Source organism: Columba livia, chromosome 27 (assembly GCF_036013475.1).
Source record: "Columba livia isolate bColLiv1 breed racing homer chromosome 27, bColLiv1.pat.W.v2, whole genome shotgun sequence".
Taxonomy (NCBI): Eukaryota; Metazoa; Chordata; class Aves; order Columbiformes; family Columbidae; genus Columba; species Columba livia.
The window spans coordinates 1,368,695-1,389,835 of NC_088628.1; the positions used below are offsets into that span (position 1 = coordinate 1,368,695).

Sequence of the window (21,141 nt, forward strand, 5' to 3'; positions counted from 1 at the left end):
CCAAGTCCCATGGTGCAGCCTGGTGCTGTTGGGTGAGGAGCAGCACCAAAGCTGAACATGGTGCTGGGGGAGAATCAGATGTGGGGTCCCCCAACAGGGGCAGGATAGCTTGGATTCATTTTCCTCTTGCTTTAAGCAAGCGTTGGTGTAAGGTTGAGCTTTTTGTGCCTACTGTCTCTTGGTTTTAACCTGAGACACGGGGAAGGGACAGATCTGGGGGGATGGGACTGTCTGGTGAAGCCCCGCTGGGATGCAGCTGCAGGTCGGGCGTGGCACGGTGCCCTGCGGGATAGCGGGGCCGGGCATGGCACACGGCCGCGCAGGACGGCGCTCGGGGCCGGGTCGGTGGAGCCGGGCAGGGCCCGCTGCGGGCGGCAGAGCGCGGGCGCTGCGCAGGGCTCTTGCGCGGGATCTGCGCGCACCCGCCGCGCCCCGCCCCCGGCCGCGCCCCCCGCCTCTTCCCGGCACCGGTTGGCTGCCGCCACCGCCTGTCTTCGCCCGCGCAGCCACTCCCCACGCTCGGTACTGCCCCCGTCGCGGGGATTGGCCGCCCGTCAGCACAAGCCCCGCCTCCTCAGGGGCGCAGCGGGGGAGAGGGAGGCCTGGCGGCCGCGGGGAGACAGCGGCTGAGGCGGCGCCGAGCGCGGAGCGGAGCCGGTAGGTGCGGGCCGGCCCCGGGCCCCTCCGCCCCGCGGCAGGCGCTGACACGACCCCGGGCGCCCATTCCCGTGGCTTCGAGCCTGAGGGCTGGGCGCTCCCGGGCCGTGTCGCGGTGTAGCGGGGGCCGGGTGACATTGCCGCGGCCTCCCCCGGGGTCACCGCCGCTTCGCCCCCCGTCTCCCTCCGTCCTGTCGCGGCGATGTGGCCGGGGCCGGTGGGGTTCTGGCTCCGCCGCCGCCTCCTGGAATTCGGGGGGGAGCGGTGCTGGCCTTTGCCGTGGTCACCGCCGGGCTGCGGCACCGCGCCGGAGGCCCAGCCCGGCCCCGGGTCGCGCTGCCCGGTTGTTGCTCCGTGTCTTGCCCGCCTGCCCGGCCCCTGCCCGCCTGTCCCGCGGCTCCTCTTGCCCGCCTCTGCCAACCCCTCTGACCCCCGTCCCCACTGTCTCCCCTTGTCCCCCCTGTCCCCACTGTCATCTGCCTTGCCAGCGTCTCAGATGCGAAGCGTGTGTGTGTGAGGCGCGACGGGCTCCTCTTCCCCTTCAGAGTCTGTTGATCAGAGCTGAACGTGTGTCTCCAGGTGTGCGCTTGGGTGTGATTTTTTATTTTTGTTGTTAATTTTCTTTAAGTTGATGTGAACCTGAGAGTGAGGCGGGCTCGTGTTTCTCTGCTGACGGGTGAATAGCAGAGGGTGTGGAAGGCATTAAACCTGTCTTCTGCTTCTCTCCTCCTTCGGCGTAAGCAAAAAGTCACAGAGCAGGGGTGACTTTCATCCTTTGCCTTCAAGTGTGAAATGGGAGAAGAGTCTTGGTTTAAGTTGTAACATAAAAAGACACGTGGCAAGTGCTGGAAATGATTGTGCAGGGTTAATAAACGCTATTCTGTCTTCTCTAACTCGCGGTACCGCAGGGTGAAGCAGTTGGTGCTGCAGTTGTTTTGTTGACATTAAACCTGTGTTCCCCCGAAGTCGGGAGGAGCTGAAGATGCGTTTGCGTTTGTCGACTCTCTTTCCTGCTGGCTGTTAGGCTGTCAAACCGCGCAGCGTACGTTTGGACTCTGCCATCGCTTGGCTCTTTTTTTGTGCTAACAAAAGCAGGTTCTCCTGCTTCATGGTCGCATAAGCTGCAAAGCTTTTTTTGGAGGTTGTGTGCTCCTCCAATGTTTTCCTGTGGTTTGAAGAATTTAGAGTGTTTTGGAAACATTCTGGTTTTTAAATGACTCGATTTGGGAGAAGGTTTGTGTGTAAAGGAACAGAAGAGATGTCTGTGGGTGTTAGAAAACAGCTGAGGGAAGAGAGACTGTGGGATAAGGTACCAGAGGGTCAGTATCATACCAACAACCTGTGGGTGAACGGATTTATAAATAATCCTGTGTTTGGGTGTCTAAAACACCAGAGCTGGGTTCTGAGTAACTCTGAGCATCTTTACATTCTATTAGACCTGTGGATACTCAACACTTACTTTTCTTTCCTTCAGCAAGCGAAAATCGTTGTTTAGGACCTTTGGATGTTGGTCCCGAGAGCTGCTGCGGAGGGGGACGGGGCCGCCCTTGGTGTTGGATTTCAGCAGGAACTCTCTGGCCCCAGCGATTGCTTCAGGCGGGGGAATTTCAGCTCTTGATAGCGCAGCAGTATGAGTCAGGAGCTGCAATCGTTTCTTTTTGCTTGACCTGCAGCTAGAGCACTGACTCAGTCCCCATCGCGAGCGCACCGTTCAGAAATACCTGATGTGTCAAACTTGGCTTTGAGAGGTTGCATAAAACACAAGGTGAGCACCAACGCGTGGTTTCCTGGTGAAGCAGACGGGCTGGGTACAGGTCAGGCAGGTTTGCTGTTAGAAAAAAGCTCAGGAACCAGCAATCATTTTATTCTAGTCACTTTGCTGCTAGTTGTAGGAAGGTGATTTGTACCTTCCTTGTATGAAACTGGGACCAATACTTCACACTGTAGGGCTGTTCTCTTTTCCAGGTGATATATAACTACCCTGGTAGCTCTCTTACAAACGGAGATTCCTTTTTGTGCTGTATGGAGAGATGAACTGGAATGCAAACAGCTGACCAGGTCACAAAATAAACGAGCATTGCAGGAATTCTTTGCTCTCTAGTTGCACTTTAAATCCGCTACTCCTGCAGTGGTGCAGTTAATGATGAAGGTGTGTCTTTCTCATGTGTTAGTGCTGCTCGTAATCAAACTTAATTGGCATGTTTGGCCAAACTGAGTTATGTTTAACTTTGTGTTAATTTTTGTATGATATAGAGTGAGTACAGACAGCGGGGTGGGTAAATCGTGGTCTGGCATGACCCCATCCAGTCAATGGGAAAGCATGAAGAAATTACACCTGCTTGGCCCACTTGTGGATCATTCTGCTTAGTGATGGACGATTTTAATTCTTTCTTTTCCTTTTATTTTTGCATAGGCAATTTAAACTGCTGGGGTTTTAGAACTGAGATCCTAATTATCCGTTGTTGTGTTGAAATAGCTCCTGCCAAAGATTACTGGTGTATTGACTGGGGGTTACTTGTATTCCAAAGAATCGCCTGTGCTGGGATGTGTCGCTTTGGGACCTCGTGTGTGACATTCAGGTGACTGTATCTGCCATGTAGATCTATGGGAAAACTTGCATTGAGGAGACCTGCGAACCGAGCGCCCAGATAGAATACTTTATTGTATTTTATGCCATTACCTTTGAAAAATAGCTTTTGAGAGGAGTATTGAAGCTGTTCAGGATGCTTGGGCCGTTGTGTGTGTGGTTATGTATTTGTTTCTCTGCTCCCGAAGGACGGTGATCGCAGCCGGGCGGCTGGAGCGGGTTCAGCAGAGGACCCTGTGATCCCACCCCCTGGTTTAAACGCTCCGTTTTCCCCCAGAAAAACCCGTTATCTGCCTTCCAGATAAGAGCCGCTCTTCGTTTGTTGGCTGTGGGAAGCAGAGCTGAGGTGTTCCCAGCAAGAGTTTTCTTTCAGCAAGCAAAGAATGAAGCGCTGTGTTTTCTTGCCAAGATTCGCTCTGTTCCGCGGCTCCTGCCTTCCTTCCCAGCTTGGTTCCAAATGCGAGTCTCCTGGACTCCTCTGAATAATAATACAGCAGAGGTTTAGATTTAACCATTTCTCAGCGTTCACCAGCAGGCTTAATTCAAGCCAGATTATCTAAAACCACGCAAAGAGTTTGTATCTTTATCCTCAGTTTTATTGGCAGGCTGAGGGAGGCAGGAGGAACGTTTGTTTTGTATATTGGAGCTGAGAAGGCACGTAAAAAACCCACCTCTTCCAGATATTGTAATTTAGTGAGTCTTTTAGCCAATGATTCTTTATAAAATGACGCTAACGGTTTCTGTAGGGACTGCTAAAGGAAGAAACGCAACGGGCTGTTCATAGCTGATGTTTGGGGATCAGATTTATATGCAACCGAGAGATGAATGTGACTGAAGAGAGTTGGGTCTTCAGGGCATATCTGGTTTTGATTTTTAAGGGCTTAATCAAACTGGAAGGCAAAGACAGACCTCAAGGGGCCATCTAGTTGAGTTCATCCCCGTTCTGAGTGATTCAGCCCTTTTTTCTGTGATTTTCTGTGATGCTTTTGCTCCAAGGCTGGATTTAAGGCTGCGGTAATCTCAGCTCTTACCACATCTCTTTCTCTGTCAGGCTCAATTGCTCAGTTTAACAGTAATAATTGAAGGAAACCTAATTGAGCAGCTTCCCTGGGTACCGCTTAACTTGAGCATGGGAAAACGGGTGAAAATTTCTGCAGGAACTCCCTTGGTTTTCTTTTTCCCAGTTTAATTGTAGGCTTTCATTAGTGATGATAATGACACGACAATAACAAAAAATTAGGAACCGGAGAGCTGAGTAACGAGGCAAGCTGGTACATACGGAGTCATACAAGGTACATACGGAGTCATATAAGTGACTTTACCTGAATGAAGTGGAAATTTTGCCCCAGAGATGAGCTGTGAGCCCAGTTTGTGTAACTGATGCCTGGGAGCTGTATGTGTGCTACAACTCCCAGTTCTTGAATCAAAAAGTCTCCATTTCTGTATGTACCTCGTTTTACCTCCTTGGCAGCAGTTACTTCTATTTGGTGACGATTAGAGGCAAGCGGAGAGCCGGACCAACTTTTTCCTGCCTGTTTTATGAATATGGTGCATTTTATGGGCATCGAGTCCTGGCAGCTCTAACCCACTTTTATAATTACTGCTGTGGTCGTCCAAGGAAAAACCCACCCTCTTTTTAGCCAATTCAGAGAGCTGATGGTGCTGTTTGCTTTGCGGTGCCTCTGCTCCTCTTGCAGGATAAATTGTGTTATTCCCAAAGTCACCGTGTCGTGTGACAGGTCTAAATTCCACAGGACAATATCAGGCAAACATGGGTTTGGGTCATGACACGTTGCGCGCCCATCTCTGGGCTGGGTGCCCAGGTTGCTCCTGTGTTCTGACTGCGTGGTAATGCGCAATCTGCGATGAGGTGAAACCAAACTTTTAAATAAGGTCTAATTTTGAAATATGGAGCTGTATAATTATCTGCAAGCCTTTATTTAGTAATGCGATTTTAATTATGCACACCCTAACCAGAGAATTTGTGCATATTTCTTAGTTGCGTTGCTCATCCCTGACTCTCCTGCTAAGGAACTAATTATCTTCAGACCATGTAATTTAAAGTGTGTTCAACTGAAATAGCTGAAATGCAGCGTGGTGGGTTCATGAGTGGCTCGGACGGCTAGAACTGGTTTTAATCTGAACCCCCACCCCGCCTTGGGCAATAAACTGGCACCTGCCTGTAGGACGTTCTTCCAAGTAGGTTGTTTTGAGCATCCGAATAACTCGATTCTGTCTCGCCTGTCCTTTTAATCAGAATCAGCACCAAGAGAAGCAGAACGTCTCGCTTGTCAGAGACTCAATTTGACAGCTTGATTGAGCAGGCTCAGGTATTCGTTAAGTGCCGCCGGAGAGAGCTGGGGGAACGTGGAGGAGAAAAACAACGGCGCTCTAGTTTTTAATGCGTATTCTGTGCGGGGAATGGAACTCGTTTTAGCACAGGTGTTTCTGCGGTTGTTGGAAGGTGCCTAGAAAGCGGCTCAGAGGACCAGCACAAATCGGTTCGTCAGTCTGAGATGCCCCAGCCAGAAACGAGGGGCCTGAGCTCCCCTGTTCTGCAATTTGGTGACTAATCTTTAATCCGTGACCGAATTAGCGTGGCTGAGCGGCGTTTTCTGACGGGCTTCAAACTGGACGCCGGAGTTAAGCGCTTTATACTTTCAATGCACCGCCGTGGGTTTTGTTGTAGAAGCACAGTGTGTGTTACTCATTAAACCTCTCTAACTTTGGAACTCGCCTTCGCCAGCAGTTTTGCTTTCTGATTATCTGTCCTCTGAGGGTTTCCTCTGCACCACGTCGTTCTGGGGAGGCCGGATCCAGGTGTGTGCCAAGGGCTGGTGTAGCTGCAATAAAGTCACTCAGAAGTGCTTTATTAAAAACAAAAATCTAATCTGCAGTGATTTTTTTCTTCTTGTTTTCTGTGGCTTTGTAAACACAACTGATGGCTGGCTATGGAGCTCTACAAAATACGCGGATTTAACCAATATCCAGCTGCTCCGTGTTGGGTTTCAGTGGATTATTTAATGAGCAAGTCAGATGGCTGTGCGTGCAGAATGATGTCGGGCTTCTCATGGGCAGGCGCTCCGGATTCACACCAAATCTGAAAGCAAAACGCCCTTCCCTGTGGCTCCAGCGTCCACCATCGGTCAAAACAGCCTGAATTCAATTAGTAACTCAGCGGCATCAGAATCCAGCCCAATGCCAAAGTAAAATAGAGCTGCATTGCTTTGCACTGAGCAAATGGGAATTAAAATAATAAATGCTGTTTTTGCATTTCAGCCTCTGCGAGTTTAGAGGCTGTGTTTCTGTAGAGCATGTGGGCAGTTTAATGTGTAAAACTGAGCGTACAAACAGGTGTTTGTAAGATCAGGGCATTGGGCACTAAAAATAAAAGCGGAGGATGTGTCTGAATAGGATGAAAGAGAATATTGTTGAGTAAATGGATATCAGCTTTATGCATGTACATGGGCTTAATACCATTGGCTGAGTTTTTAAGATTGCCTTTTGGTGATCTCTCTCAATCATCTTTCAAAATGATGTTTTAAAATAAAGTTGCGTATTGCATTCCTAAGCTCTTTAGCATGATTTCTATTTTCGTGGGCTTATTTTGGGGAGAGAGAAATCTGCCGCTGTGACCTACATTTCCTTATTGGCGGCAGCCAGGGTAATATCTCTACCTGTGATCTCTTCCCTGCTTTTGCTGAAAGGCGTTGTTTTACAATACATTTCCCAGGTACCTGAGATAAGAAGGGAAGGAAGTAACTGCAGATGGTAATTAGAAATAATCAGTAGTCTGTATTCTTCAGAATAATGTAATGAAGCGCTCCGCTCTGTAGTGTTATGAACCATTTTTAGGTCTGGTCCTTACGGGACTTTTTCTTCCCGTGGTCTGATGCGACAGAACTCTCGAAGTGCCACCGCTTAGGTTGGATTTTGGACCATCAGATGTTCTCTTTCGTTACAATTTGAAGTTACTACTCTCCGAGCAACACCCTGCGATCTCCTCTTCCCAAACAGGAGTTGTAAGCGCCTTGCTCTACGTCTCCCCAAAGCTCCAGCGAGCGTTGTCTGGTGCTAGAGACACCCGGGTGCGTTTGTCCTCTCCGGGACTGGGCACACGGGTCGTGCGGAGCTTCGTCGTCACGAACCGCTCACGCACGGGCACCGGCAAAGCTGCTCCGGCCCCGCGCCAACGTCGCTGCTGCAGCCCAGGGGTTTGCAAAGTGAGGTCTGGCACTAATTTATGAGAGCGATGCGGGGGGGGAATAGGTTGGCAAGAATGAAAGGTGCTGACAAGCATGTGCTGTCTGGAGATTGTTAGAAAGGAAAAGAAGTAGTAATGAGATGGGCTTTCCAAGTTGGCAAGAGGTTGTGCCCAGGGTTTCCCGGGCATCGGAGGGGATGGGTGAAGTATCTTGCTGGAGGATGCGTGAGAAGGACGCGGCAGAACTGGGGAGTGATTTGGGTTTCCTCGTCCCGCGTTCCTCGGAAGGAAGCTATCAAAGGAGAGATGTGAGAGCTGAGCAGCCTCGTGGCTTAGAAAACTGATCTTTGTGGCTCCACAGCCCGTTTGGGAAGAGACTGAGAACCCGGAGGGGCCGCCTTTCTGTTCCGAGTTTGTTGGACTCGAGCTCTTTAATTTCTGCATATTTAAGGATGAAAAAATTGCATGACAAAAAGCAGAAATATTAGAAAGATGCTGGAGTGATATCTTCTATTTAAACCATTCTACTCTGCAGCTGAGGTTAGGCTGACCTTGCCTTTCACAGAGCAAACACATGTCACAGCAAGAGATACCTGCGCAAACTGCTCCGATTCAGCAGCTGCGAGCACGTGTGCATTGCGACCGGGAGGAAAGGGAGCTCTGCAATCACCGCCGTGCTGCTTGCAGTCGAATCGCTGGCGTCATCAAAATAGCCTTTATGGCACGTGTGAGGCATCGGATCTATCCGCTTCCTAAAATAACCTCCCATTGCTCATGACGGCCTCGCAGGACTTACTGCTGTGACTAGTTTTTTCCATTTTCCAAGGCTGGGTTTTAAATTTCTGTATGCCTTCTCCGATATCTAGATGCTCAGAGCAAATAGCAACCCAAATCCTCACTGTAGGAGATGGGAGAGAACAGAGGAGAATCTGATTCTTCTCTCTAGAAATCATGGATATTTTGGTGGTGTAGCTTGGAGCTGAGCTCCTTGTAGGTTCAAAAGAGTAAATATGATGGAAATGGTTTTTACATAGCACCCAAGTATCCCCACGCATACACTTGCACATTAAAGGAAGGGAATAATGCTGGGAAGGTGGAAATGCTCCTCAGCTGGGCGCTTGGGATGCAGGTTTTCCTACTGAAAATGGCCCTGGGAGTAGGTCGCTATTCCTTCCTCTACAAGCTTTTTACTACTTGCATATTTTCTACTTTTGACGCTAATTCTTGCTTCCTCCTTGTTTTCAGTTCAGGAGCCGTAGCTCTTCTGCCCACTTGCAAGCGCGACTGGTATGGGTAATGGTGTGAGAGAAGGTCAAGTGGATTTCAAACGGCAGGATGCGGAGCCAACTACGCCAACCCACCTCCCGCCAGAGGTGAGACGTTCTCGGGTCCGGGCAATGGGTGGGCGAGAAGTTGTGGGGTCCGGGCAATGGGTGGGCGAGAAGTTGTGGGGTCCGGGCGATGGGTGGGTGAGAAGTTGTGGGGTCCCTGCGATGGGTGGGTGAGAAGTTGTGGGGTCCGGGCGATGGGTGGGTGAGAAGTTGTGGGGTCCCTGCGATGGGTGGGTGAGAAGTTGTGGGGTCCCTGCGATGGGTGGGCGAGAAGTTGTGGGGTCCGGGCAATGGGTGGGCGAGAAGTTGTGGGGTCCCTGCAATGGGTGGGCGAGAAGTTGTGGGGTCCCTGTGATGGGTTGGAGAGAAACGCTGTGTGGCTGCTCTAGAAAACAAGTAGCTCTGTGGGATTCGAGCTGTGGATCCTCCGAGAGCTGTAGTGTATGTGAAAGCTGCATAAAGTGTAAGTTTTGCGTTCTCTGATGGTAGCTGAGAGGTTTCTGCCCGCTGGGAAGAGTCTGGGCGTTGCTCACAGCTGACGGGCAGGCAGGGCTGCGTTCCATGTTCAAGGTTGTGGCTTGTTATGTCTTCGGTGGCGGCGCTGGGAAGAGAGCCACATGTGGCTCGTGTTGCTGTCACTGGGCACCTGCTAGAAACACGGGAAGAGATGCTGAACCTTGGTCTGGTTTAGAGCAGAGCTCAGGCTGAGGTTCACGCTTTGTGGGGCTACTCTTGTGTTTAGCATCAGCCAGGCAAAGATTGGAGTGGAAAATGGGACTGAATCACGTATTTTGGTAATAAACGTGAACTTCGGAACTGGGAAGCAGTCTGAGAAAAAGAAAAATGTTGGCTCTTCCATGAAAACACAAAGCGTATCAAAAGTTAGCATTCTTGAGCCATGTCTTGACTTGTCTTGCAGTCCGTAACCTTCGTGGGTTAGATTTCAAGTCGTTTACTTGCCTTCTGCCCGTGTGTTACCAGAAGATAGCTGCTTTATAAATACGAGCTGTGGCAGGAATGTCAATAACAAAAACACTCCCATTCCATTTATCACAGTAGGGAACCTGCCTTGATTTATTCTTAGAATCTTGGGAACAGTGTGGAAATAGGGCTTGTGTGTTGCTGGGAGGGCAGGAAGGGAACTTCTGTACATGGGGCGGTGGCTCGGCTCTGAGAGGTGTGGACAGGGAGAGAACGGTACGTCTATGAGGGGCAGACCTTGGAGCTTTGCGTTTTGGCAGACGAGTCTAATTATTCTTCATGGTCTAACCAGGAATTTCCTGCACTTAAGATCTTGAAGATAATTTTGACCCCGAGACGGGGTAGATGCTGCAGCAAAGGTAAAATATGACAATTTTGCTTAGGATTGACCATGTTATACTGAACACTGCTTTCTTTTAGGGCAACCAGGAGAACAAGAAGGTGCTCAACTCCCTGATGTCTGGTGCGTTGGCCGGTGCTGTTGCTAAAACTGCAGTAGCTCCACTGGACAGAACAAAAATCATGTTTCAAGGTGAGTCCCGTTGGCTTTTGCAAAGTGCTTTTACTTTATCATTAGCAGCAACAAGAAAGGGGAAAGGAGCGATATAAGGTGAGGTGGTGACGCTGGAGGGAGGTAATTGAGCTGTCTGGGTTTTTGCTAGAGGCCGGACGCCAGGCCGTGCCTGCTCCAGTGTCTTTCTACTGAGAGTTGCGTTGTATTCCAGCTGAATTGTTTTGGTTGGAGTTAATTACGGAAAGTACTGCAAGATGCATTGAAGCTGGCATACCCAGCGTTGTGTCATACAGCCCCTGTGTAACCAAAGATGAAATTCAGCAAATTGGAATGGAAAATTGTGGCACGTTTAGCGGGATTTGGGGTTCAGCCCCATCGTGGGCTCTGCTCCGTTCCTGTGCCGGTCACACTAATTGTCTGGAAGGGAAAGCACAGACCGTTCATACAGCAAACATTTGGTGAGGCCGAGGGTTTTAAATCTGGTTGATGTCCCAGATTAAATGAATTGGGCAGGTTTAATCTAATCCCTGCATGAGATTTAATTTTGAATTGACTTTCATTTGACATGATTTCCAGGGGCTGAGCTCTGGGATATAGATGGGGGGTGCAGCTGGAGGGAGCTGAACCCTGGGCCGGGATCACGTCTGTGAGCAGCTGCTGGTGCTTTTCCACCAGAACAAACCAGGTCGACATTTACAACAAGACCTGTTTGGTTTGGCCCATTAAATGGGCTGCAAAGGAGATGACTCAAGCTTGCCCGTTCTGACCAGTTTCTTGGTATCTAATGGATTTCTTAGTCTCTTGCTCCTCTAAAGGTTTTTCCTGCTTCATAAACAGGCACCAGAGTGAAGCATCTTTGCTTTAGGAGCTGGGAAGGTTGTTTCTTGATCTGGAGACAGAAGAATTTTGCTGTGCGAGAGGGACAAGAGCTCTTTGCCATTGCGGATCCATCTGCAGTTGGTTATGGAAGTGTTTTTATTTGTTAAAAAAAGACAAAAGAAAAGCGTTGAATTGCATAAAGGAGCAGCGTGGTGAAAATACATTTGCATGCGATAGTTTGATACACTTGAGAGGTTCCAAGTCTCAAAGGAGTTTGAAAGAAGCTGCAATACACGCTTAATTGGAACCACGTTTCATTAGCGTTGCTGCTCAGGTCTTAGCCTGGGTTTCCCTCCCGCCGGAGGAGCGTTAGGAGCAGAGCTGCTGTATGCCAAGTAAATCTCGCTTGCAAACGCCTCGTGTATTGTGCAGTTAGAGAGATGCTGTCAGTCTGGGCGCAGGCGGGGAGAGAAGCCGAGTGCTCGTTTGGCGGTTTGCTGGGCTGAAACCGTTCTTGCGTGGAGCCCCCGCTGAACAGCCCTGTTTGCTGCTTCTGCCACTGGTCTGGAACCCGTGGATGGGAATCTGCTCGAATAAGTGGTCGGTGCAGTTTTGTTTGGGGTTTTTTTTTTTACAGTTCTTTAATTTATTCATTTATTTTTAGCGCTTTAAAGAAAGAAGTGTGACAGAAGCCGAGCGTTTTCATAACTAGATGGAAGAATGGGTTTATGTGCTGAAGCGAGTTTGGGAGCGCTCACCTGTGGAAAGTCTTTGTTTATGGCGAAGAATCTTTATTTCCTCTTGCATTAATTCTTTTGCCTCTATTTTTATCCCTTAGATAAAATGCCCGTAAGGTTTATTTAATCCATCTAAATGTATTGCAAGACCTAACGCTCATTTTTTTTCTTTTTAGTGTCTTCCAAAAGATTCTCTGCCAAGGTGAGGTGATGTGTCTGTCTCCTGTTGACCTGAAGTGTTTGATTAATGGTAGTAACAGCCCCAACAGCATCTTTTATTTGTATTTATTGAACTTTCTTGCTGGGTTTTTAGTAGCAGCACTCACAGCGCAGAGGGGAAGGCTGGAAACAGCGCTGTTTATAACGCTCCTTAGGACAGCGCTCGTTCTTCATGTCTTTGTGCAGTGCGCAGGATGGAAGGGCCTTGGTCCTTTTTCACGCTCCAGGGCCTACGAAGTGTTGTGGCATCACCAGGGACTTGTTTTGTTAGAGCTTCTCCTTTAGTGCATGTTTTCCTCCCCCACACACCATTGGAGTTGTTTCAGGGTATATAGGAAATGTGAATTTGGGAGCTGATGGCTCGCTGAACATCTTGTGTGTGCATTCCATGTGTTCCGTGCTAATATGTGTCATCCAAATGTTTCTGTCTTATGCTAAGAAGATTAATTTGGGGTGAGATGAATGGCTTGCAAACAGCAGCCCAGCCTTGCCCATGGAGGGTAAATGAAGATGTCTTGAATCTAAAACTCTCCCTTCCTGACTCAGGTTCTTTTTCACGCTCATGTATCTGATTTAGTCTCCCCAGAGAAGAGGTTTTAGTCGTCTCACTCTGAAGTCAGCGCGGAGAGCGTGAACAGCTGATACCAGCTTTGCTGCGGTCGGGGTGGGAAGGAGGATTTGGAAAGGTTAAGCCATAGGGTCACCTTTTCCCCCTCCTCTATTGTTTGGACTCCCTCTTATCATGATCTCCGTGGCTGACCTTTGCTCCGCTTGCCCGCAGGAGGCTTACAGGCTGATTTATCGCACCTACCTCAACGAAGGCCTCTGGAGCCTCTGGCGAGGGAACTCCGCCACCATGGTCCGCGTCATCCCTTACGCCGCCATCCAGTTCTGCGCGCACGAGGAGTACAAGCAGCTCCTGGGGAGTTACTACGGCTTCCAGGGAAAGTAAGACACAGCTTCCATCCCTGCAGAGCAGGACGGAGCGCTTTGTGGGGCCGTAGGTTGCAGGGAGGGAGCGCGTTTCTCCGCGTTGCGCAGAGAAATTCTGCCGGGTTGAAAGCTCTGTTGGTGCAGCGTTCTGGCAGCCCCTCTCATTGTGGTTTTGTGGAACAGGGTGTGAGGGGGTTAAGCAAAGGGCTGAGCTTCTTGTCTTGCACAGGGGAGATCTTTGGGAGGAGACGACCCCGTCTTCTAGAGGCGTGAGCAAGAAGTGGCCTAGACATTGAGTTAGCGCTTCCCCGTGCTGAGAGCGGGCAGGCAAAACAAAGAGCTTTTCTGTGCAGGAGAAGCAGCAAGATCCAGCCTTGCGCTGTTATCTGAGCCGTGCGTGTGGCCTGAGCCTCCTGCTCTTGGCCACGTAGCGTCTGAGACGCCTCAGGTCAGGCTTGCTGTCCTCAAAAGACGTTTCCTAATAATATTTCCCTGTGTCTGGACTGGCTGTGGCAAAGCACAGCCGCTTCAACCCCCGCCCGCCCACCTCTTTGAGTCCACAGGCAGGGAAGGGATTCAGGAGCTGATAGAGTAGAGCCATCCTCAAAAGCCACGGAGCGTTTCCATCTCCAGGTGATCTGTTTGGTCTCTTCTCTCACCTTACTTTAGAGCGCTGACACCCTTTCCTCGATTCATTGCTGGCTCTCTGGCAGGCACAACGGCTGCCATGTTAACCTACCCCTTGGATATGGTCCGTGCTCGAATGGCTGTCACGCCGAAGGAGATGTAAGTGCCTAACGAAAGCAAGTACAAGCACCACGAACAAACACAGAACTTTCTTTTAAGGTCAGATGACTTTATTCCCGTTTTCTGGGTCACTTCTTGCTCAGAGCCTTTGGTGTAATAAACCTCTTAATGGCTGGGATCTGAGCGCTGATTAAATGACCAGATTCCTGGTTAGTCCAGGGGCTGGGAGGAGATCGGTACTGAAAGAGCTCAGTGGTAAAAACCTGGGTGTTGGTTCTTGAGGAGGGCAGCTGGCACGATGCCTCCTGACAGACAGGACAGCGTGTCGTGACAGGGCTGTGGCAGAGCCGCTGACCGGCTTCTCCATGTACAGACAGGCTTCTGAGACCCCTTCTGAGCTGTTTGATGAGCTCAGAGCCAAATAATTCATTGTTGATCCTTCAGAAAGTCCCGTTGGAAATATTACTGGTGCGCGCAGTCACTAACCAGCGCAGATTTGGTTTTCCTGTGTTCCCGTGCCAGGTACAGCAACATTGTTCATGTCTTCGTCCGAATATCCCGAGAGGAAGGACTGAAGACGTTGTACAGGGGATTTACGCCAACCATCCTCGGGGTGATTCCATACGCTGGGCTTAGCTTCTTCACCTACGAGACTCTGAAGAAGCTGCATGCAGGTAAAGGCAACTCGGTTTGCTTTCCAGTGAGATGGTGCAGACTTTTAGCTGGTTTGGGGTATTTGAATTCAGTGGTGCGAGTCCTTTTGCTGGCCTTGGAGCCAATTGCACAGTTCTGTGCTTGTGGAGGATGCCTTGTACCCTCGTCTCTCCAATTCCAGACAGTGGAGAAGTCAAGCTGCAGAAAAGCAGCATCTCTGCCTTGCAGAGGAACGAGGAAACGCAAGCCCTGGGCGCAGGAGGACTTGGTGATACACCAAGTCAGCTGCCAACCGAGTTGGGAACGACCTCCGGGGAGCTCTGTGCTCTCCTTGGCTCTCAGCCCACTTGACCTTGATCGCGCGTTCGTTACAAGAAGCTTTCTACACTCAGCTCCTTTCTCTTTCCCAGATCACAGTGGGAAATCGCAGCCATCCCCTCCGGAGCGGCTTTTGTTTGGTGCCTGTGCCGGTTTGATCGGCCAGTCGGCTTCGTACCCCCTGGACGTGGTTCGCCGACGGATGCAGACGGCGGGGGTCATGGGACACACGTACAGTTCCATCCTTCTCACCATGCAGGAGATTATCAGAGAAGAGGGACTAATCCGTGGCTTGTACAAAGGACTCAGCATGAACTGGGTCAAAGGGCCGATTGCAGTGGGAATAAGCTTCACAACCTTTGACCTGACGCAGATCCTTCTCCGTAAATTACAGCACAGCACTAACGTTGAAAGGTAGTAGCTTAATCCCCATAGCTCCTTGCTGGGGAAAAGTACAACACGTGTAGAAAGAGCAATGCTAGCGTTCCCTCGCTGCGTACGTGCTGTCCTGCAGCTGACAACTTACCTTTCTTGTTTGGTTGTTTTTTCTTCTGTTATTGTTGGATTTTTTTTTTCCCTTTTTAATGAGCCTCTGAGTTATTTGGAAACCTCGACCTGAAAATAACCCTTTCCTAAACAAACCTCTCCTTACCATTCTGCAGAACCGAGTCCCTCTAAAGTAGCTGCCTCACCCTTCTGGTTTGCTCCTCGATGCCGGGAGCGGAGCCTCTCAAAGGAACACGTGCTGCTGCCGGCTCCTCACCGGGTCTGTGGGCAGACAAAGCGGATGATGCACGATGGAAGGGAGGACTCGGTGCTGTGGGGATGATCCCCTGAATTTGGGAAGCGACCGCTGCTCCTGGTCGGAACCCGTGTTAGCTGGAGGCAGCCTGCCAAGTGCAATATTCCACTTAATCTGCAGGGAATTCCAGATTTCCCCGGCCTGTAAGCGTCGGTCTCCATAAAACAGGACACAGCAGGATTTAACAGGTCCGGTTCTTTTGTTCTGGGTGAGCTCTGGCTGGAAACGCTGCCCTTTTTTTCAAATGTTCTTTTCACTTCCAAGTTTTATTGCGTAAACTTGCAGTGTCGCTCTGAGATTACCAAAGACTGTAGGCAGCAGGGGAGGAAAGTTCCGAGCGGTTCTGTAAATCAACTCCTCACGTTTATTGTCAGTGTTGTTGAGCAGGATTCACAAACTGGACCGAGTCAAACTGCAGCAGAGCTTTCAGGCCACCCAAACCCTTCCGTTGTTCTCGTGGTCTTCAAGGCAGCGCTTTTCTTTTAAGGATTTGGCAGACTGTAGTGTTGGTACGCTGGAAAAGTGTTACATGCTTGACATTTAAAGCAGTTTTATCCTTCAGTATTGTTGCTGCAGCTTTATGCGCGATGCAAGAACAAACATCTCAAAGACGCGTGTGACGCAGACGAAGCTTTTCCCAAAGGCTGTTCGTGCCCGTCGAGTGCAGCCTCAGAGTTGGCTCTGCTTCCGAACAACCTTGTCTGCTGGTACCTGCTGCGTCGGTCGTGTCGCCTCCGCTCATTAGTCCACACCTCAACCCCCTTGCTTTGATTCCTAGAGCTCTTCTGGGGTCCATGTGCTCCACAGCCAGTATTGCCCCTCAGAAGCTGGATATAGCACCAGTCACTTCCAGTCGCAATTTGAAAGTGAACGGTAAAGTACCTTCCAGTGTTTCTATTCCAAATCGGCCTTCAGGGAAATCAAGATTTGGGGTGGTTTCCGTTACGTTCCATTCCTGTATTAAATTTGGAGTGCAAGAGAGGTCAGAGCGAACTTCAGACTTCTCGGAGAATCAGATGACATAAAGCAAGATTAAAAATCCCTTTCCAGCTGATAGAGTCTAATGTATGAAAGAAAAATAAGGCCTCATTGAAGATCTGTCCTTTTCTGACGTATGTATTGTAGCCATTGTAGTTTGAGCCTTGAGTCGTGGCTTTGTCAATGAGAATGGAGGTAATTGCACAACTGGTAGAAATAGCTTTCTCCTTCCTTTTGTCTTTGCACTTGTTCTTTGGAGAGTAATTTGCTTCTGATGCCAAATATTTCCCTAGGAGTTGAGCACCTACACTTCCATGTGGTGGCCATGGCGGAGAGCCAGCGTACTGAGGTATCAGCGCGCCCGTCGTTCCCAGAGCGCGTGGTATCGATCCTACTTCAATGCTTGTGGATGGGCGGGGTGCTGACCTCAGTAATTTCTGCCTCCAAGCCCACAAATGACTATTTCCATTGTGAAACTTGACTGCAGCCACTGATTTACCTGGTAATTAAGGAAACATTAGGTGTTGTTTTAAGTCTTTAGAGATGACAGCCATGAATTCTGTGTACGTTTTGCTCCCATCGCCGGTGGAAGATGCTCGGCCGTTCTCTTCGTTCGGGCGACATTTCTGTTCGGTCCTTTGCAAGAGCTCTGATTTCTTTTCTCCAATGGAGAAGCCCATTCACTTCTGCTCTTGTCTTTACCCTGTGTGGCCCAGTGGGGAAATACTAAGGCACTTGCATCCTACCACAAAAAACGAGGTGTAAACCAGCAACCCGGTGTGTCAGCAGTCAAGTGTGCGTATGTGCGTGTCCGTGTGTCTGTCTGGGTGTGCGGTCTGTGCCAGGTTCGGTACGGTTGGTCATCTGGGGGGCAAGCACAGCAGATCTTGTGAGATTTGAGCATCACCAAACCCGCGTGGCTTAACCCCCCCGGTCCTGCCTGAGGAAGGAGCGTTCGGCTCAGATAAGTCCTTCCTTAATTAGCAACTGCACCTGATTTTAATTCAATGGAATTGTAGCCAAACGTGGGTTTTTTTCCAAGTTTTGCAGGCTGAGTGTTTGTTCAGAGACGGATCTTTGAATTCAGTCTGTAATGGTTTCGGTGCTTTTGTTTCTTGGGCAAAAAGTGTTCCGAGTGACTGTGTGTTAGTGCTTTGCGTTGGTTAAATAGCTTTGTTTTCTTCTTCTCTGATTTGAATGTAGAAGAGGAGAAACAGAGCGTTCTCTTCCCGTCTCTTAACGCTTGTGTGAACTGAGACGTGTTCCGAGTCTCTGTGCTGCCTGGAGCGGGTGCCCCGGGAGTCCTGGGCGCTGCTTTGTGCTGCCCAGGAGGGTCCTTTGCCTTTAGCTCTGGGAAAGGAGGCGAATCTAACAGGAATATTCTCGAGTCCTCCTTTCTTCAGAACTTCTTCCCTACCGCAGATCCCCTGATCTTTCATTTTTGCTCTCAAATTCCTTGCTTTTGTTTTCAAGTCATGTTTCTCATTGTTCCTTAACGCGTTACCGCCAAACATCCGATTGTGCTTTTCTTTTCTTGTCTGCTCTGCACCTTCATTCCCGCACCAGCACTTCGAGAAAATCAGGTCCGATGAAACGCATCCAGAATGACAAAATTGCAGCCTTGGATGCCCAAACTTGGCTCCCCGCTCCCAGCCAGGGCTGCTGGGGGCACGGGGCAGGAATTAAAGGCACTAAATGATGGGACACGAGGGGTTTTTAAAACATTCGTGACCTACTTGTCCATCCTGGCGCTTTTCCTTCTCTGGCAGCTCTCCAAACCGGTTTATAGCTTCTGTGGAAATACAGCAGTACTTGTGTTCACTTCTTGCCTTCCGACTAGAACCCGAGCTCCGTCACTTCACTTCACTTCACCCTCTGGTGTCTTTAACTTGAAACGGAAGAGCCGTGGCAACCCGGAGTGAGCCTGGTGCCCATCCTGGGGTGTGCTGGGCCACGTCCCACGCGTGTCCGTGGGGCTGGTACAAAACAGCCTTTTCTTTATTGTAGGGGCTGCTCCCCCGAACTGCCGCGTGGCGCGGGGTCTCCCAGCACCGCTGGCTGCCCGTGTGGTCTATGCATTGATCAGCACAGTGTTCCATGCCTTTTGTCGGGACGTGTCCTCACCACCCGCGTGTGCGTGTACGCGTGCGTGTCGGTTTTTGACCGCTTTTTCTTGGATCTGGAGTTCTATTTTATTGCAGTGAAGACACTTTGTTATATAATGTTTATATATTTTAAGATTTGTGCCAAGAGAGGATGTATATTTAATAAAAAATTATAATTGACTTTGTAGGCTTTCTTAGGGTGTCTCCTACTATATGTTGGTTGTGAGAGAGAGGGGCCTGGTGCATCCAGGTGGAATTACTGAGGGATTAAATATTGGGGGAGCGCTGTGGCTGGGGGTACCGTATGTGACCGTGGGGTGCATTATATGACTGGCTGTGTCCCCACCCCCGCAGGTGTCCTGTGCACGGAGCACCCCACAAAGCGCTGGGCTCGGTGCTTTGGGCTTTGCACGGAAGTTTGGAAAAGCTCCACAGAAGGCAAGCGGCTCTGGAGATGGTTCAGCAGCAGCAGAGCCCTGTGCTGTCCTTGTCCCCAGCTCCGCAGCCTGGGACGGGTGTGCGGTGGCAGCAGGTGGCACTGTCGGCCTAGGCACGGTCCCCGAAGTTGGGGACCCCCGGCTGCTGCTCGGCTGTTGGGGCTTTCGGGGCTTTCAGCTGATTTCGTGTCTAGTTGGGGACGTGACACGGATGCTTTGTGAGGCCAGACCTTGAATCCTGGGCTCAGTTTTGGGCTCCTCACACCAAGAAAGTGAGTTCAGAGAAGGGAAAGGGCTGGAGCACAAGTGTGATGGGAGCGGCTGGGGGACCTGGGGGGTTGTCGAGGGTTAAGATTGCGGGGTGACAATAAAACCCTGGCAGATGTATTGTTAACCCCTTCTCCCCCCCACTTCCCCCTTTTGCCCCTCCCTCTCCCCCCGTTCCCACTCAGGACAGGCGATCGGGAGGGAAAGAAGGACAGAGAGAAGAGAGTTGGAAAAATTAACTATGTTTTACTAATGCTACTAATAAGAATAGAGAAAATAATACAAAATATACAAAACCAATCTTGAGAGTCTCAGCAACTGCAGAGCCGGCACCCAAAGTCCTGGACTGGACTCTGCAGCCAACCGGAGCTGGATTCAGTCTCTCACTAGGCCTCAGTTTGCAGGGACGACTCGCAAGGTCCTCTCCTAATGTCGGCCATAGGGAAAAAGGGAGCAAAAGGGACGAGATCCTCGTGATCTCCCACTTTTATATGCAGTATTCACGTGAATGGAATGTTATACACAGTTGGTCAGTTTCTTGGTCACTTGTTTCTTGTCGCCCCTCTGGCGAGATGTCCATCCGTGCTTATCAATAACTTTGCATTCCATTGCTAGGTTTACCAAAACATGTGTCTGGTTCTCCAGGAAAATGCAGTTAATATGAAGCTTTAGCTGACAGGCAAATTCACTGAAAGAGAAACTTGTTTTTAATAAAACCAGGACAGGGGTTCAGCTGGAGAACAGGAGCTGAGGGGAGACCTTCTGATCTCTGAACTGCCTGAAAGGAGCTTGGAGCCAGGGGGGTCGGGCTCTGCTCCCCAGGAACAAGCGCCAGGAGCAGAGGAAACGGCCTCAAGTTGCGCCAGGTGAGGTTGAGGTTGGATTTAGGAACAATTTCTTCCCCAAAGGGCTGTGGGGCATTGGAACAGGCTGCCCAGGGCAGTGCTGGAGTCACCATCCCTGGAGGGCTGGACAGACGGACAGGAGGTTCTCAGGACGTGGGGCAGGGACAGGGTAGGTTGTGGTTGGACTCCATCATCTTAAAGGACTTTTCCAACCACAATGATTCTGTGGTTCTAAGGCAGGAAGGTCTCAGCAGTGAGGATGGGTCCAGCCTTACCCCAGTAACCTCTCTGCAGTGGTTTCTTGCCAAGTATGGCTTGGTGGCCACCGAAGGTGGGTATGGAGGGGACCAGGGGCCACACGAGGCCACATCTGGGTCATTCAGGGACTCCCAGTCCGCATCCTGGCGCCAGCAGAACCTCTGCAGCAACAAACCCTCTCGGTCCCAGCTGCACCCTGAGCATGGCGCCTTGCAAAACCCAACCCGCACTTTATTCTAAACAAAACAAAGATACAAAGAGTAAAAAAACCTGAATTCTGGGGCGAGGAAGATGGGGGGGGTTTATCACTGTATTTGATGTGGCCCAATTTCAGTGCCTGTGGATCTGTCTCCTGCTCTTGGCTGGTCCATCAGTCATTGTCCTCGCCTGAGAGGGTCACGTCTGGGCAGATCTCCGGGGAGGAACTGTCTGCATGTCTGAATGCAGCACAACCCCCGGCCTTAGCAACCGTCCTCCTGCCGCGAACGCTTCCCCCGGCTCAGCCCCCGGCTGCTTCCTCCGCGTGCTCCAGGAAAATTAGATAAATGAGCCATCAAGGCAGTCGGACTGGCTTTTAATGGGACAGCGCGGGACGGAACGAGTCCCTTCTGCATCCCAGCCCTGGGGGAAATCGCTTCTTCCTCGCACCTTCCCACCCGTGGCCCGGTGACAGCCAAACTCCTCCTGGCCCTGGGCTGGTTAATGGTGCTGCTGGTCTCCCCAGCTCTTTGCTAAAGGGGAATTTCCC

The 21,141-nt window shown here is 50.4% G+C and overlaps 1 protein-coding gene across 7 annotated transcripts; it reads left to right on the forward strand.

The window, feature by feature from the left end:
- Window positions 1-517: 517 nt before the first annotated feature.
- Window positions 518-18,766, forward strand: SLC25A42 (solute carrier family 25 member 42). 7 transcript variants are annotated; one of them, XM_065042092.1, is made up of 10 exons: window positions 627-657; window positions 1,146-1,236; window positions 8,694-8,821; window positions 10,181-10,292; window positions 12,007-12,032; window positions 12,831-12,997; window positions 13,652-13,768; window positions 14,252-14,403; window positions 14,794-15,115; window positions 15,364-18,766. In XM_065042092.1, exons 3-10 carry the CDS (start codon window positions 8,738-8,740, stop codon window positions 15,377-15,379), a joined length of 996 nt encoding a protein of 331 aa, XP_064898164.1. In that variant the 5' UTR covers window positions 627-657; window positions 1,146-1,236; window positions 8,694-8,737; the 3' UTR covers window positions 15,380-18,766. The 7 variants fall into 7 exon arrangements, with proteins under 7 accessions (XP_064898162.1, XP_064898167.1, XP_064898168.1 ...); XM_065042090.1 differs by lacking the exon at window positions 1,146-1,236 and having other exon boundaries at window positions 518-657; XM_065042094.1 differs by lacking the exon at window positions 1,146-1,236 and having other exon boundaries at window positions 566-657; window positions 8,699-8,821.
- Window positions 18,767-21,141: the final 2,375 nt, after the last annotated feature.